Source organism: Natator depressus, chromosome 12 (genome assembly GCF_965152275.1).
Source record: "Natator depressus isolate rNatDep1 chromosome 12, rNatDep2.hap1, whole genome shotgun sequence".
Classification (NCBI taxonomy): Eukaryota; Metazoa; Chordata; order Testudines; family Cheloniidae; genus Natator; species Natator depressus.
This window is the reverse complement of record NC_134245.1, coordinates 7,888,304-7,902,910: the sequence shown is the minus strand read 5'-3', so window position 1 is coordinate 7,902,910 and position 14,607 is coordinate 7,888,304. Positions and strand designations below refer to the sequence as shown.

Genomic DNA, 14,607 nt, shown 5'->3' with positions numbered 1-14,607 from the left:
GGACTCTGGAATGGTGGTAAGGGAGAGAATTAGGACACAGAGCTCCTGGCTTGGAGCAGAATTGGGGACTGTAGCATAGGGTGGGGGCAGGGGAAGAAATGGGGGACACACAGAGCTCCTGGCATGAGGGTGGGGGCTAGGGAGTCCCTGAAATAGAGGGGAATGGGAGGGTGGTACCCAGGGACCTTGTGGGGGACAGAGGGATGCAAAGAGTCCCATGTAGTGTGCTTGACCTACAGATGTAACAAACTGTGGGCATCCCTCTAGTTTAGACCCCAAAGAGTCTAACCCAAACCCACAAATGGTTTAGCAGAGTCAGGATGAAGTTGTATGATCAGTAATAGTTTATTATTGAGCGTTTGCTTTGCAATAGTGCTTAGAGTCCCCAACCAGCATGTCAGGCCCACTGAGCTAGGCCCTGTACACTAGAGCTGGCGGGTTCAGTTTGTGAGCCCCTAGAGACCTGGTTCTGCCACAGAGTGGGGAGCCTATCTGCCCCGAGACTCAACTCCCTGACTCCCCAAGCTGGGGCTCGCAGGACATAAGAACAGCCCTATTGGGTGAGATCAAAGGTCCATCTAGCCCAGTTCCTGTCTTCTGACAGTGGCCAGTGCCAGGTGCCCCAGAGGGAATGAACAGAACACGCAATCATCCAGTGATCCATCCCCTGTCGCCCATTCCCAGCTTCTGGCATCCCCATTCCCGCCCATCCTGGCTCATAGCCATTGATGGACCTATCCTCCAGGAACTTATCTAGTTCTTTTTTGAACCCTGTGGAGCTTGGAACACCAACAGAAACCTCTGTGTGTTTTCACGAAAGTAGAGTCAAATCTGTAGAAGATTTGGTAAATCGGTTCCCTTCAGCGCATTGGCATGTTCAGTCTCAGCTAAGTTTTGCCAGAACATCTGCAATCAGTTCCACTGTACATGGACATAGTGAGAGAGCCCCTTTGCCAACAAATTTACGCTCTAAACAGACAAGAGTGGGGAGAACGGGCAGACATACTAACAGTGGATTGGGAAGTGGGACACAGAGAGATTAAAGGATTAAATCCACACAGGGCTTTAGACCCTTAAATCCAACATCTGGGTGCCATGGAGATCCTCAAAACCCCTGCTCAGCTGCCACCTAGCCCTGGAACTGCTGAAGTTTCCACCAGTGAAACCAGTGTAAAGACTTGCTGACACTCTCTCGCGAGGCTGTAAGCACAGCCCTGCCCAGAATAACGGTTGCACCCCGATCCTCACTCCCCTGCCATTTCCAGCAGAAGTGCGTCACCTCTCAGAACTGCCCATTCCACATCCTTAGGGAATCCCATTTTCCTGTAACGAAGGAGAATTGACCACTGTCTCTCTTGCCCTGCATTGGGCTGGTGGAGCGAAATAGGTCTCAAGAAGGTTTTGAATGTAAGGGATTTGGCAGGCATGTCAGGTGCACACAAGGTTTGGGTAAGAAGTCACATTGTTGGAAGGGTCTAGACTGAAGCCTCTGTGGTTACCTGCTTACTAAGCAGAGCAGAAAAGTCTTGACATGCACGATACAGCTCTATATGGGGCCAAATGAAAGAACATCCATTTAAACTCTAAACAAGCAAGGGAAACTGAATGTCAGGACTCGAGAGATTGATTTTATACATCTGCCCTTGTCTGCTGGCACAATGAACTATTTCTCAACGAAGGGGTCATCATCTGTGTTTCTCTTTCTGCAGAAATTACCGACCTGATGGTGAATCAAAGCCCAACCAATTTCAGTGATTTAGAAGGCTCAGAACTTACCATGAATTGTACATTCAAGACAGTCAATAACCACAGCACCATGTGTGTGCGATGGTATGAGACCGAGGGACTAAAGAAAGAGCTGGTGAATGAGAGCGATGTGATCACAACCCTGCATTTGGACAATGGGTTTGCCTCGCTCACTTTGAAGAATGCAAATTCATCTAACACAGGAACCTACGTCTGTGAGGTGGGGATCACCGCAAGGAACCTCTATAATAACGGATCAGGAACCCAAGTGACTATCGAGAGTAAGGGCCAGAATTTCCTACCTGATCTTCTTGGGGAAATGGGGGCGAGCACATGAGAACAAGAGCACACATCTCCTGGAAGGTGTTGAGTGTCTTCAGTTCCACCTTCCAGGGGAGCTGAGGGTGCTCCACGCCTGCCCACAAGCACTAAATTCCTTGCTAGATAGAGCCCTGTAGCACGATATTAAGGGGGAACAATGTTTCAATTTTAGATCTTTCACAGCCAAATGTTTCACATGGCCTCAAATTAGTCTCTAAACGTATGCTTGCCCATGTTGCATGCACACCCATTGGTACATTCAAAGCCTGCCTGCCTGCATGGAATCCGGAATTTGTGAGAGATAACAGGGTAGTTAGACATGAATTCATGTCTGATTTGTGGATAGGTGAAACCTGGGGCTGCTTCTTATGTCAGATCTGGTTCACATAATGATCCATATTGCAGGAGGGAACCTCTCCAGACTGAACATTCGGGGTGGGGGTGGGGCTGGGTATGAGGGGATGGTTTGCTGGTTCCGGGCCAGAAACAGAAGTTTTGCCATGCATCATAAAGCTATGAATCAAACTAAGTGAAAGCATCACTTTAACCTCTGATAAGCAGGGGATGTTAAATGGCGAGGCTGGGAAAAGAACACAAAATACTGGAGGGGGAGACATTTATTTCAATACATCCCCAGTCATCAGCCATTGCCACTGAAATTCTCCTACATCAAGGTGCAATCGTCTGTGTTTCTCTCCTGCAGATTTTCCCAAGCTGATGGTGAATCAGACCCCAGTCAATATCGATGCATCTGAAGGGTCAGATCTCACCATGGAGTGTAGATTCACGGCATTGAAAAAACACAACACCTTGTATGTGAAATGGTATAAACATAACGGAACTGGGGGAACGAAGAAGGAGCTGATGAGCGAAAGAGGCTGGGGCTCAGCAGCCCTGGCTTTGGAAAAGGGTTTTGTTTCTTTCGCTCTGAAGAACGTGAACGTAACCGATACAGGAACCTACGTGTGTGAGGTGGGGAGCACAGCAAGGAACTGGTCTGCGTCAGGAGCCGGAACCCAAGTGACCATCACTCGTAAGTACCAGGATTTTCCTATCTGATCTTCAAGGGGTGAGAGATAGCGAATGACAGCCGAAAGGACAGAGAGTGAACGACTGTTGCTGGCAAAAGCAGGTAAGATCCAGAGGCGAGCGACAAAGATGATCAGAGGGATGGAATGCAGCCATATGAGCAACGGCTGCGTATGTTTAGTTTGGAAAAGAGAAGATTAAGGTGCCGGACATGATAGCGGTCTTCAAATCCTTGAAAGGCTGCCATAAAAAAGATGGAGAAAAGTTGTTCTCTCTTGCCACGGAGGGCAGGACAAGAGTCGATGGGTTCAAACTACAGCACGGCAGATTTAGAGTAAATCTCAGGAAAAACTTCCTAACTGTGAGCTTGGAACAGAGGCCCAGGGAGGGGGTGGAAGGGCCTTCACTGGAGGTTTTCAAAAGGAGGCTGGAGAGCATCTGTCTTGGATGGTTTAGCGGTTGTCAAACTGTGGGACAGGACCCCAAAGTGGGTTGCAACTGCATTTTAATGGGGTCGCTAGGGCTGGCTTAGACTTGCTGGGGCCTGGGGCCAAAGCAAAAGCCCGAGCCCCAGTGCCTGGGGCCAAAACCTGAGGGCTTCAGCCCTGGGCGGCGGGGCTCAGGTTACGGGCCCTCTGCCTGAGACTGAAGCCCTTGGGCTTTGCCCCCCGCCCCCCCATGCCTGGGCCAATGGGCCTTGGGCAGGCTCAGGCTTCGGTACCCCCCTCCTGGCATTCTGTAGTAATTTTTGTGGTCAGAAGGGGGTCGCGGTGCAGTGAAGTGTCAGACGCCCTGGTTTAGACACAACAAATCCTGCATCTTGGTGGGGGGTGGCGGGAAGACTAGCTGACCCTTGCAGTCCCGTCTAACCCTGTGGCTCTAGGATTCTATGCCAAGGGGGCATCTGCAATGTGTGGGCATGGCAAGACGTACAGAGAGAGGTTCTGCTGTAACTCTCGATGGCCATCCACTGAGCAGGTTCTAGCTCTAAAGGATCCTTCCCATCTGCAAAGTGAAAAGGAAAAGCTCATTTGAAAACCCCACATCCCGGTCACGATAGACCCAACATTTCTACTGCCGATTGCTGCGTCTGAGCTCACAATTCTCACTACTGGCAACGGGGTGAGCATATGCTGCTGGGAAAAGGGAGCGGCGATACATATTGTGTGTGTATTGGTCTGATGATTTCTGGTGCAAGTGGAAGATGCTCAGTTGACACCCTGAGATTATGAACGGGAGAGTGTAACACGGGCAGCTCTCAAGCACCAACTTGTGGCCAGAGGCCACTTTTCAGCACCTTACCCATTTCCCCCTCTTCAGGACCCTTTAACAACTCACTCAGTTTAAAGTTAGTTCAAACCATCACCTCCTGCAGTCCAGTAACCTGAGTCCCCAGGGGCGTATTGGCCCTCTAGGCCCCAGTGCAGTGTGTTGCTCCTGGTAATCCAAAACAACACAGACAAAACTAGAACACAAACTCACCCTGTCTTCATCCAAACTTCAGCTGGGCACAGCCCTACCTCCCCAAGGGACTGTCTTCCTGCTTCCCAGCACCTCCTCTTTGTCCTCCTCCACAGGCCTTTCCCACTGGGCCTTGGCAGTCTCTCCCCTGCTTGGACTGGGTCTCTCCCAGGCTACCCCGCCTGGAGACCTTTCCTCACTTTTTCCTGCTTCTTGAGCTTTCCCCCTGCTGGCTCAGAACCTAGCAGGTGTTGTCTCACTCGCTGCAGTGTCCACAGACATGGCCACCATTTCCTGGGCTTGCCCCTTTCTCAGCAACTTCCTGCTTCTTTTGTACTGGAAGCACCTGATTCTGCTCAGGTGGGACTTATCCTGTAATCAGGGTTAGCTTAGCCCAGGCTCTCCAGCCCATGGGGCAGGCCACCCTGTTGCAGGTGGGTACAGCAGAGGCAGTGCGGAAAGGCAGTATATTGTAGTGGTTTGAGCAGGAGACTAGGAATTAGGAGGTTTGCATTTTATTTCTGACTGTCACAGACTCCCTGTATGACCTCAGGCAAGTTATTTGGTCTCCCTGAGCCTCCATCTGTAAAATGGAGATAATATTTCCTCTCCCAGCTCCCAGTCTTGTCTATTTCGATTTTAAACTCCTTGGGCAGGTACTGGCTCTCTACGTGTACGTACACAGCTAGCACAAGATCAGGGTGTGCTTGGCAAATGCTCTGAAGCCTGGCATGTCAGTATTCACCTGTGATCGTTCTGAGTCACAACTGGAAATGCCAGCATGGGGCAGGTTTAATGCATGAACAGAAATGATGATTTGTTTGTACATGCGAATTCGAGTTTGTTTCCAGACACATTAGTCTGAGGACAATTTGTCCGCAACTCTAAAACAAGAGAAATGGAGTTGGGTTCTCAATTCGCAGTTCCTTTGTCTCCTCCGTTCTACTGAAGCATCTGATAGAGTGTGCAAACCTCAAAGATCCAAAGACCCGAATCCCATCCCACACTCCAGGCTCGGTAACTGTTCTCAAGCATCTTTCCAACGTCAGCCAGTTTTAATTTCCTCATTGCCATTTGCCCCCTTGTGCTCTAACGCTCCTCAGTAACTATATTGAGCTCAAGTTTCCCTCTCACCCATATCTAAGTGTGTAACACAGGAATCCACTAATTTCTCTGAGCGTCACCATAATCATAGATAACACCGTTAATATTATGGTAGATTTTTTCACCTTTTGAGAGCGCGTGAGATGCGAGCTCAGGGGTGGTGGGCAAAGCTCGAAAGATTTGGCGTATTCCTTCACACTCGGGATGCTTATCTGAATATTATCTGATCTGAACTTTTAGGAGGTTGTTTTCAGTCTCTGCGGCTTATAGTTCCCCCTCACTGCCCTCCCACGCTGCAGGGCCCTAGAGCCTGGACCACAGCTCGAGCCCAGAAGTCTACACAGCAATGAAACCGCCCCGCAGCCTCATCCCCGAGAGCTCAAGTTGGCTGGCATGGACCAGCTGCGGGTTTTTCTTTGCTGTGTCAGCATACCCTAAGTTAGTCCTCTTCCTTCTTCCCTTTCTCCAAGTACACTCAGCTGTCTTTGCTAATCTCTTGGGATGGGTTTGGTGACACCTCCCATTTCTAAACCTCTCCTCCCATGTGAAGGGAAATTGAGCTTCAAAGCCACATGAATGGGAGCCTCATTTCCCCTTGTAGTGATCTGTAAGTGTAGCTGGAAGTGACATGTACCCAGAAGGGTTTTTTGTGGTTCTTCTTTTGTGGCACTAACAAGATAAATTCCTGTTGTTCTCTTCAAAGCACGTATGATTCTCAAAGTTCAGGAATACTCTCCAGAGGGAAAAAATGAAGTCTCCACTGAAATTAGAACACAAGACAGCAAAGAGATCAGATTCACTCATTGTGCGACTCAGAAGAGGAGTTATCATCCCAGCACATGACTAGAGGAATTCTACAGTACATACAGAGCTTGCTATGGCACTTTGCCTCATCTTCTGTGGAGTCCTGCTTATGACTTTGTATCAAAAGGCTTTATATGAAAAGACGTTTGAAGATGATGTTTAGGAAGCTGTAATTTTCCTGCTTTTTGTCAATGGCCAGAATTGTTTCTGGAAAACACAGAAATCTTGCTGTGGCTACAAACTGGAGAGCATCAGTTAACTTCTTAACACCTACAGGGGATATTTTAATGGCCAAGCTTCATAAAGGGGCCTGAAATGCTGGAGAGAAAAACTGTTTCTTTAAATATTTCAGCTGATTGGCAGGGGAGTGAGGATCGGGGTGCAACTGTTATTCTGGGCAGGGCTGTGCTTACAGCCTAGCGAGAGAGTGTCAGTGTATGGACTAGCTTACACCCTCACCCAGAATCAAACTGGAACCTGTGCTGAGGTTCAACAAGATTTCTCTTATTTTTTTAAAAAAAATACAGTATTCTACAGTTATGGTCCAAACCACGGCAGTTTACAATAGTGGTACTGCAGTGAGTGGGTTTTTAGGACTGTCCTCTGTCTAGACACTTCTTGTTTTTGTCCAAGAGTGAAAGCAGAACCAGCAATATACTGAGAGGCATTTCCATCCTGCTCAAAATGTGGAAACACTGGAAATCTTCTTACAAGAGAGCCTATCATGGTGAAATTGACTGTTCAACATGGGCGAGAAGAGCTTCTGAACCTGGAGGTGCTTCTCTGAACCTCTGAACCTTTTGTGATTCGCCTGTCACCACATGGCTCAGAGAATTCTGGTGGGCAGCAATGCTGTGCTGCTGTGCGAGGGGCATCAGGAAAAGGGGGAGGGTTGCAAGTACTTGGATGACAAAAAAAAAAAAAAAAAAGAAAAGAAAAAGAGATGGGCAGGATCTGGAAAGCCACCGGGAATCACTGACTTCTCACTGCAAATCTTTCCATAGCTTTGCCTTCTCCGTCTGTTTGCCAGCAACTCCTGTCCAATCAATATCACACCATGCAAAGTATTAGCATTAGCTCTTCCTTTCCTGGTCCTTATTCTTCCCTAGGAAATACAGTGAAGATCTGAGAGGACAATGCTGCTATTTACCCTGGATGGTCACTCTGGTTCCATTTCCAACACCATTTTTACCAAAGTCACATCTGTAGAGCCCAGAGTCGTTCCTATTGATTTTGATCAAGGTGAGAGGCCAGGCCCTTTGAGGAATCTAGGACTGTTGTGACAATGCCTGTTCCATTCTTCAGCTCATTCTCGTGTCCATCAGCCCCCTTCTTATACCACGTAACACTGTACATGGTGCTGGAGTCTTTCACCACCTTGAACCTACACTCTACAGTGAGCTTTTTTCCTTCCAATCCATTCATTACGGCAGGCATCTGATTCACCAGCAGGTCAACAGCTGCAAAGAGAGAAGCAGAAGTGACTGTACCTTGGTGCAGGAACATTTCAGTTGATTGGTGTGTGTATATATACACATATAATTTATATAAAATTATATATATACACATATATTTTAAATGTCATGGATAAAGATGACTGGGCAAGATCTCCAATGGGAGGAAGCAAGATTGCTACTGTGGGTGGAAGGTGTTTCTGCAGGGCTCTGCCAGTAATTTGTTCTCATTTGTTTGCTTTTGGTTCCTCTTTAATCAAGAAGCATGTTGAGATTCTTGGGTGCCTTGTGTTTCGGTGTGGCTAGAATTACAGGTCTTTCATAGAAAATAGGTTCTGTTCTTCACACTCAGAGGCTCGGGAGGAGTTCTTGCTACAGCCCTCGTACCTGGGGTGGGGGTAATTTTAAGAAACTCTCTGTGACAGCCTCATTCAGGGTTTCTTCCTATCCCGGTTGTGAAGTTCCAGAACAAGAGCCTTTTCTGCTGTAATTCAGCATCACTCCTTTGGTATCAGCTGAGGAGAAGGACACTCTTTGCAAGCAGGACTTATATTACATTACTGTTTTGGGCTGGTGGAGCGAAATAGGTCTCAAGAAGGTTTTGAATGTAAGGGATTTGGCAGGCATGTCAGGTGTACACAAGGTTTGGGTAAGAAGTCACATTGTTGGAAGGGTCTAGACTGAAGCCTCTGGGGTTACCTGCTCACTGAACAAAGCAGAAAAGTCTTGACATGCACGATACAGCTCTATATGGGGCCAAACGAAAAAAAATCCATTTAAACCCTAAACAAGCAAGGGAAACTGAACGTCAGGACTCGAGAGATTCATTTTATACATCTGCCCTTGTCTGCTGGCACACTGAACTATTTCTCAACGAAGGGGTCATCATCTGTGTTTCTCTTTCTGCAGAAATTACCGACCTGATGGTGAATCAAACCCCAACCAATTTCAGCGATTTAGAAGGCTCAGAACTTACCATGAATTGTACATTCAAGACAGTCAATAACCACAGCACCATGCGTGTGCGATGGTATAACTATGGGACCGAGAGACTAAAGAAAGAGCTGGTGAATGAGAGCGATGTGATCACAACCCTGCATTTGGACAATGGGTTTGCCTCGCTCACTTTGAAGAATGCAAATTCATCTAACACAGGAACCTACGTCTGTGAGGTGGGGATCACAGCAAGGAACCTCTATAATAACGGATCAGGAACCCAAGTGACTATCGAGAGTAAGGGCCAGAATTTCCTACCTGATCTTCTTGGGGAAATGGGGGCGAGCACTGAGAACAAGAGCACACATCTCCTGGAAGGTGTTGAGCGTCTTCAGTTCCACCTTCCAGGGGAGCTGAGGGTGCTCCACGCCTGCCCACAAGCACTAAATTCCTTGCTAGATAGAGCCCTGTAGCACGGTATTAAGGGGGAACAATGTTTCAATTTTAGATCTTTCACAGCCAAATGTTTCACATGGCTTCAAATTAGTCTCTAAACGTATGCTTGCCCATGTTGCATGCACACCCATTGGTACATTCAAAGCCTGCCTGCCTGCATGGAATCCGGAATTTGTGAGAGATAACAGGGTAGTTAGACATGAATTCATGTCTGATTTGTGGATAGGTGAAACCTGGGGCTGCTTCTTATGTCAGATCTGGTTCACATAATGATCCATATTGCAGGAGGGAACCTCTCCAGACTGAACATTCGGGGTGGGGGTGGGGCTGGGTATGAGGGGATGGTTTGCTGGTTCCTGGCCAGAAACAGAAGTCTTGCCATGCATCATAAAGCTATGAATTAAACTAAGTGAAAGCATCACTTTAACCTCTGATAAGGAGGGGATGTTAAATGGCCAGGCTGGGAAAAGAACACAAAATACTGGAGGGGGAGACATTTATTTTAATACATCCCCAGTCATCAGCCATTGCCACTGAAATTCTCCTACATCAAGGTGCAATCATCTGTGTTTCTCTCCTGCAGATTTTCCCAAGCTGACGGTGAATCAGACCCCAGTCTATATCGATACATCTGAAGGGTCAGATCTCACCATGGAGTGTAGATTCACGGTATTGAAAAAACACAACACCTTGTATGTGAAATGGTATAAACATAACGGAACTGGGGGAACGAAGAAGGAGCTGATGAGCGAAAGAGGCTGGGGCTCAGCAGCCCTGGCTTTGGAAAAGGGTTTTGTTTCTTTCGCTCTGAAGAACGTGAACGTAACCGATACAGGAACCTACGTGTGTGAGGTGGGGAGCACAGCAAGGAACTGGTCTGTGTCAGGAGCCGGAACCCAAGTGACCATCACTCGTAAGTACCAGGATTTTCCTATCTGATCTTCATGGGGTGAGAGATAGCGAATGACAGCCGAAAGGACAGAGAGTGAACGACCGTTGCTGGCAAAAGCAGGTATGTATTCTCAGATGTGTACAAGTAACCCATAGAAAATAGGGGCTTCAGCCTGTAAGGAATTGAAGGTAACATAGTTCAAAGTACCTAAGTGTTTTAGGAGCCTCCAAGTTTCAGAGGGGTCTTAGGCACTCAGGGCCACATTTTTAAAGGCATTTAGGCACCAAAAGTTGTCGTTCGGATTTTCAAAAGCATCTCAGCACCTAACTCCCATTGAAATCAGTCACTTTTGCCAACAGGACTTAGGCTTCTAAGCCACGTAGGGACTTTTGAAAATTTCCCCCAAATGCCCCGAAGAGGGGTGTTCAGAACCTCCCAGGACTCAGGCCTCTAATAAGAACATTAAGGAGGGTGATGAACCTAACTCACCACTGCACCACAATCGCACTGGATGGGATAAGAAGCAGCCCCCAATGTTCATCTGCACCTGGAGCTAAACTGATGTTATGGCTAAAGAGTTGCTTCTTATTCTGTGAGAACATCTTCATCCATGCATAGAATGCATCCCTGTATGGAAAGTAGGTAGAAAACCTGGAAAAGATCCAGAGATGAGTGACAAAGATGATCAGAGGGATGGAATGCAGCCATATGAGCAACGGCTGGGTATGTTTAGTTTGGAAAAAGTGAAGATTAAGGTGCCGGACATGATAGCGGTCTTCAAATCCTTGAAAGGCTGCCATAAAAAAGATGGAGAAAAGTTGTTCTCTCTTGCCATGGAGGGCAGGACAAGAGTCGATGGGTTCAAACTACAGCACAGCAGATTTAGAGTAAATCTCAGGAAAAACTTCCTAACTGTGAGCTTGGAACAGAGGCCCGGGGAGGGTGTGGAAGGGCCTTCACTGGAGGTTTTCAAAAGGAGGCTGGAGAGCATCTGTCTTGGATGGTTTAGCGGTTGTCAAACTGTGGGACAGGACTCCAAAGTGGGTCGCAACTGCATTTTAATGGGGTCACTAGGGCTGGCTTAGACTTGCTGGGGCCAAAACTTGCTGGGGCCTGGGGCCAAAACTTAAACTTGCTGGGGCCTGGGGCTGAAACCTGAGGGCTTCAGCCCTGGGCAGTGGGGCTCAGGTTACGGGCCCTCTGCCTGAGGCTGAAGCCCTTGGGCTTTGCCCCCCGCCCCTCCATGCCTGGGCCAATGGGGCTCAGGCAGGCTCAGGCTTCGGTACCCCCCTCCTGGCATTGTGTAGTAATTTTTGTGGTCAGAAGGGGGTCACGGTGCAGTGAAGTGTCAGATGCCCTGGTTTAGACACAACAAATCCTGCATCTGGGCGGGGGGAAGACTAGCTGACCCTTGCAGTCCCGTCTAACCCTGTGGCTCTAGGATTCTATGCCAAGGGGGCATCTGCAATGTGTGGGCATGGCAATACGTACAGAGAGAGGTTCTGCTGTAACTCTCGATGGCCATCCACCGAGCTGGTTCTAGCTCTAAAGGATCCTTCCCATCTGTCAAGTGAAAAAGAAAAGCTCATTTGAAAACCCCACATCCCGGTCACGATAGACCCAACATTTCTACTGCCGATTGCTGTGTCTGAGCTCACAATTCTCACTACCAGCAATGGGGTGAGCACATGCTGCTGGGAAAAGGGAGCGGCGATACATATTGTGTGTGTATTGGTCTGATGATTTTTGGTGCAAGTGGAAGATGCTCAGTTGACACCCTGAGATTATGAACAGGAGAGTGTAACACAGGCAGCTCTCAAGCACCAACTTGTGGCCAGAGGCCACTTTTCAGCACCTTACCCATTTCCCCCTCTTCAGGACCCTTTAACAACTCACTCAGTTTAAAGTTAGTTCAAACCATCACCTCCTGAAGTCCAGTAACTTGAGTCCCCAGGGGCATATTGGCCCTCTAGGCCCCAGTGCAGTGTGTTGCTCCTGAGAATCCAAAACAACACAGACAAAACTAGAATACAAACTCACCCTGTCTTCATCCCAAATTCAGCTGGGCACAGCCCTACCTCCCCAAGGGACTGTCTTCCTGCTTCCCAGCACCTCCTCTTTGTCCTCCTCCACAGGCCTTTCCCACTGGGCCTTGGCAGTCTCTCCCCTGCTTGGACTGGGTCTCTCCCAGGCTTCCCCACCTGGAGACCTTTCCTCACTTTCTCCTGCTTCTTGAGCTTTCCCCCTGCTGGCTCAGAACCTTGCAGGCGTTGTCTCACTCGCTGCAGTGTCCACAGACATGGCCACCATTTCCTGGGCTTGCCCCCTTCTCAGCAACTTCCTGCTTCTTTTGTACTGGAAGCACCTGATTCTGCTCAGGTGGGACTTATCCTGTAATCAGGGTTAGCTTAGCCCAGGCTCTCCAGCCCATGGGGCAGGCCACCCTGTTGCAGATGGGTACAGCAGAGGCAGTGCAGAAAGGCAGTATATTGTAGTGGTTCGAGCAGGAGACTAGGAATTAGGAGGTTTTCATTTTATTTCTGACTGTCACAGACTCCCTGTATGACCTCAGGCAAGTCATTTAGTCTCCCTGAGCCTCCATCTGTAAAATGGAGATAATATTTCCTCTCCCAGCTTCTGTCTGTCTTGTCTATTTAGATTTTAAACTCCTTGGGCAGGTACTGGCTCTCTACATGTATGTACACAGCTAGCACAAGATCAGGGTGCGCTTGGCAAATGCTCTGAAGCCTGGCATGTCGGTATTCACCTGTGATAGTTCTGAGTCACAACTGGAAATGCCAGCATGGGGCAGGTTTAATGCATGAACAGAAATGATGATTTGTTTGTACATGCGAATTCGAGTTTGTTTCCAGACAGATTAGTCTGAGGACAATTTGTCCGCAACTCTAAAACAAGAGAAATGGAGTTGGGTTCTCAATTCGCAGTTCCTTTGTCTCCTCCGTTCTACTGAAGCATCTGATAGAGTGTGCAAACCTCAAAGATCCAAAGACCCGAATCCCATCCCACACTCCAGGCTCGGTAACTGTTCTCAAGCATCTTTCCAACGTCAGCCAGTTTTAATTTCCTCATTGCCATTTGCCCCCTTGTGCTCTAACGCTCCTCAGTAACTATATTGAGCTCAAGTTTCCCTCTCACCCATATCTAAGTGTGTAACACAGGAATCCACTAATTTCTCTGAGCGTCACCATAACCATAGATAACACCATTAATATTATGGTAGGTTTTTTCACCTTTTGAGAGCGCGTGAGATGCGAGCTCAGGGGTGGTGGGCAAAGCTCGAAAGATTTGGCGTATTCCTTCACACTCGGGATGCTTATCTGAATATTATCTGATCTGAACTTTTAGGAGGTTGCTTTCAGTCTCTGCGGCTTATAGTTCCCCCTCACTGCCCTCCCACGCTGCAGGGCCCTAGAGCCTGGACCACAGCTCAAGCCCGGAAGTCTACGCAGCAATGAAACCACCCCGTAGCCTCATCCCCGAGAGCTCAAGTTGGCTGGCATGGGCCAGCTGTGGGTTTTTCTTTGCTGTGTCAGCATACCCTAAGTTAGTCCTCTTCCTGCTTCCCTTTCTCCAAGTACAGTCACCTGTCTTTGCTAATCTCTTGGGATGGGTTTGGTGACACCTCCCATTTCTAAACCTCTCCTCCCATGTGAAGGGAAATTGAGCTTCAAAGCCACATGAATGGGAGCCTCATTTCCCCTTGTAGTGATCTGTAAGTGTAGCTGGAAGTGACATGTACCCAGAAGGGTTTTTTGTGGTTCTTCTTTTGTGGCACTAACAAGATAAATTCCTGTTGTTCTCTTCAAAGCACGTGTGATTCTCAAAGTTCAGGAATACTCTCCAGAGGGAGAAAATGAAGTCTCCACTGAAATTAGAACACAAGACAGCAAAGAGATCAGATTCACTCATTGTGCGACTCAGAAGAGGAATTATCATCCCAGCACATGACTAGAGGAATTCTACAGTACATACAGAGCTTGCTATGGCACTTTGCCTCATCTTCTGTGGAGTCCTGCTTATGACTTTGTATCAAAAGGCTTTATATGACAAGATGTTTGAAGATGATGTTAGGAAGCTATAATTTTCCTGCTTTTTGTCAATGGCCAGAATTGTTTCTGGGAAACACAGAAATCTTGCTGTGGCTACAAACTGGAGAGCATCAGTTAACTTCTTAACACCTACAGGGGATATTTTAATGGCCAAGCTTCATAAAGGGGCCTGAAATGCTGGAGAGAAAAACTGTTTCTTTAAATACTTCAGCTGATTGACATGTTTCTGCATCAAGGTGAAGTCACTTGTGTTTCTCTCTCTCTGCAGCTGTTGACCTGCTGGTGAATCAGAGCCCTGTCTTTGTCAATGAGGAGGAAGGGAAACAGCTGAACA

The 14,607-nt window shown here is 47.9% G+C and overlaps 1 protein-coding gene across 1 annotated transcript in view; it reads left to right on the top strand.

Annotated features, from left to right (window-relative positions):
- Positions 1-14,607, top strand: part of LOC141996782 (neural cell adhesion molecule 2-like) — a 30,824-nt gene that overhangs the window by 9,757 nt on the left and 6,460 nt on the right. The window contains exons 3-6 of the mRNA XM_074969078.1: positions 1,710-2,027; positions 2,771-3,100; positions 8,829-9,152; positions 9,895-10,224. Of these exons, the coding sequence (XP_074825179.1) occupies positions 1,710-2,027; positions 2,771-3,100; positions 8,829-9,152; positions 9,895-10,224 (1,302 nt within the window). The remainder of the gene's footprint in view (positions 1-1,709; positions 2,028-2,770; positions 3,101-8,828; positions 9,153-9,894; positions 10,225-14,607) is intronic.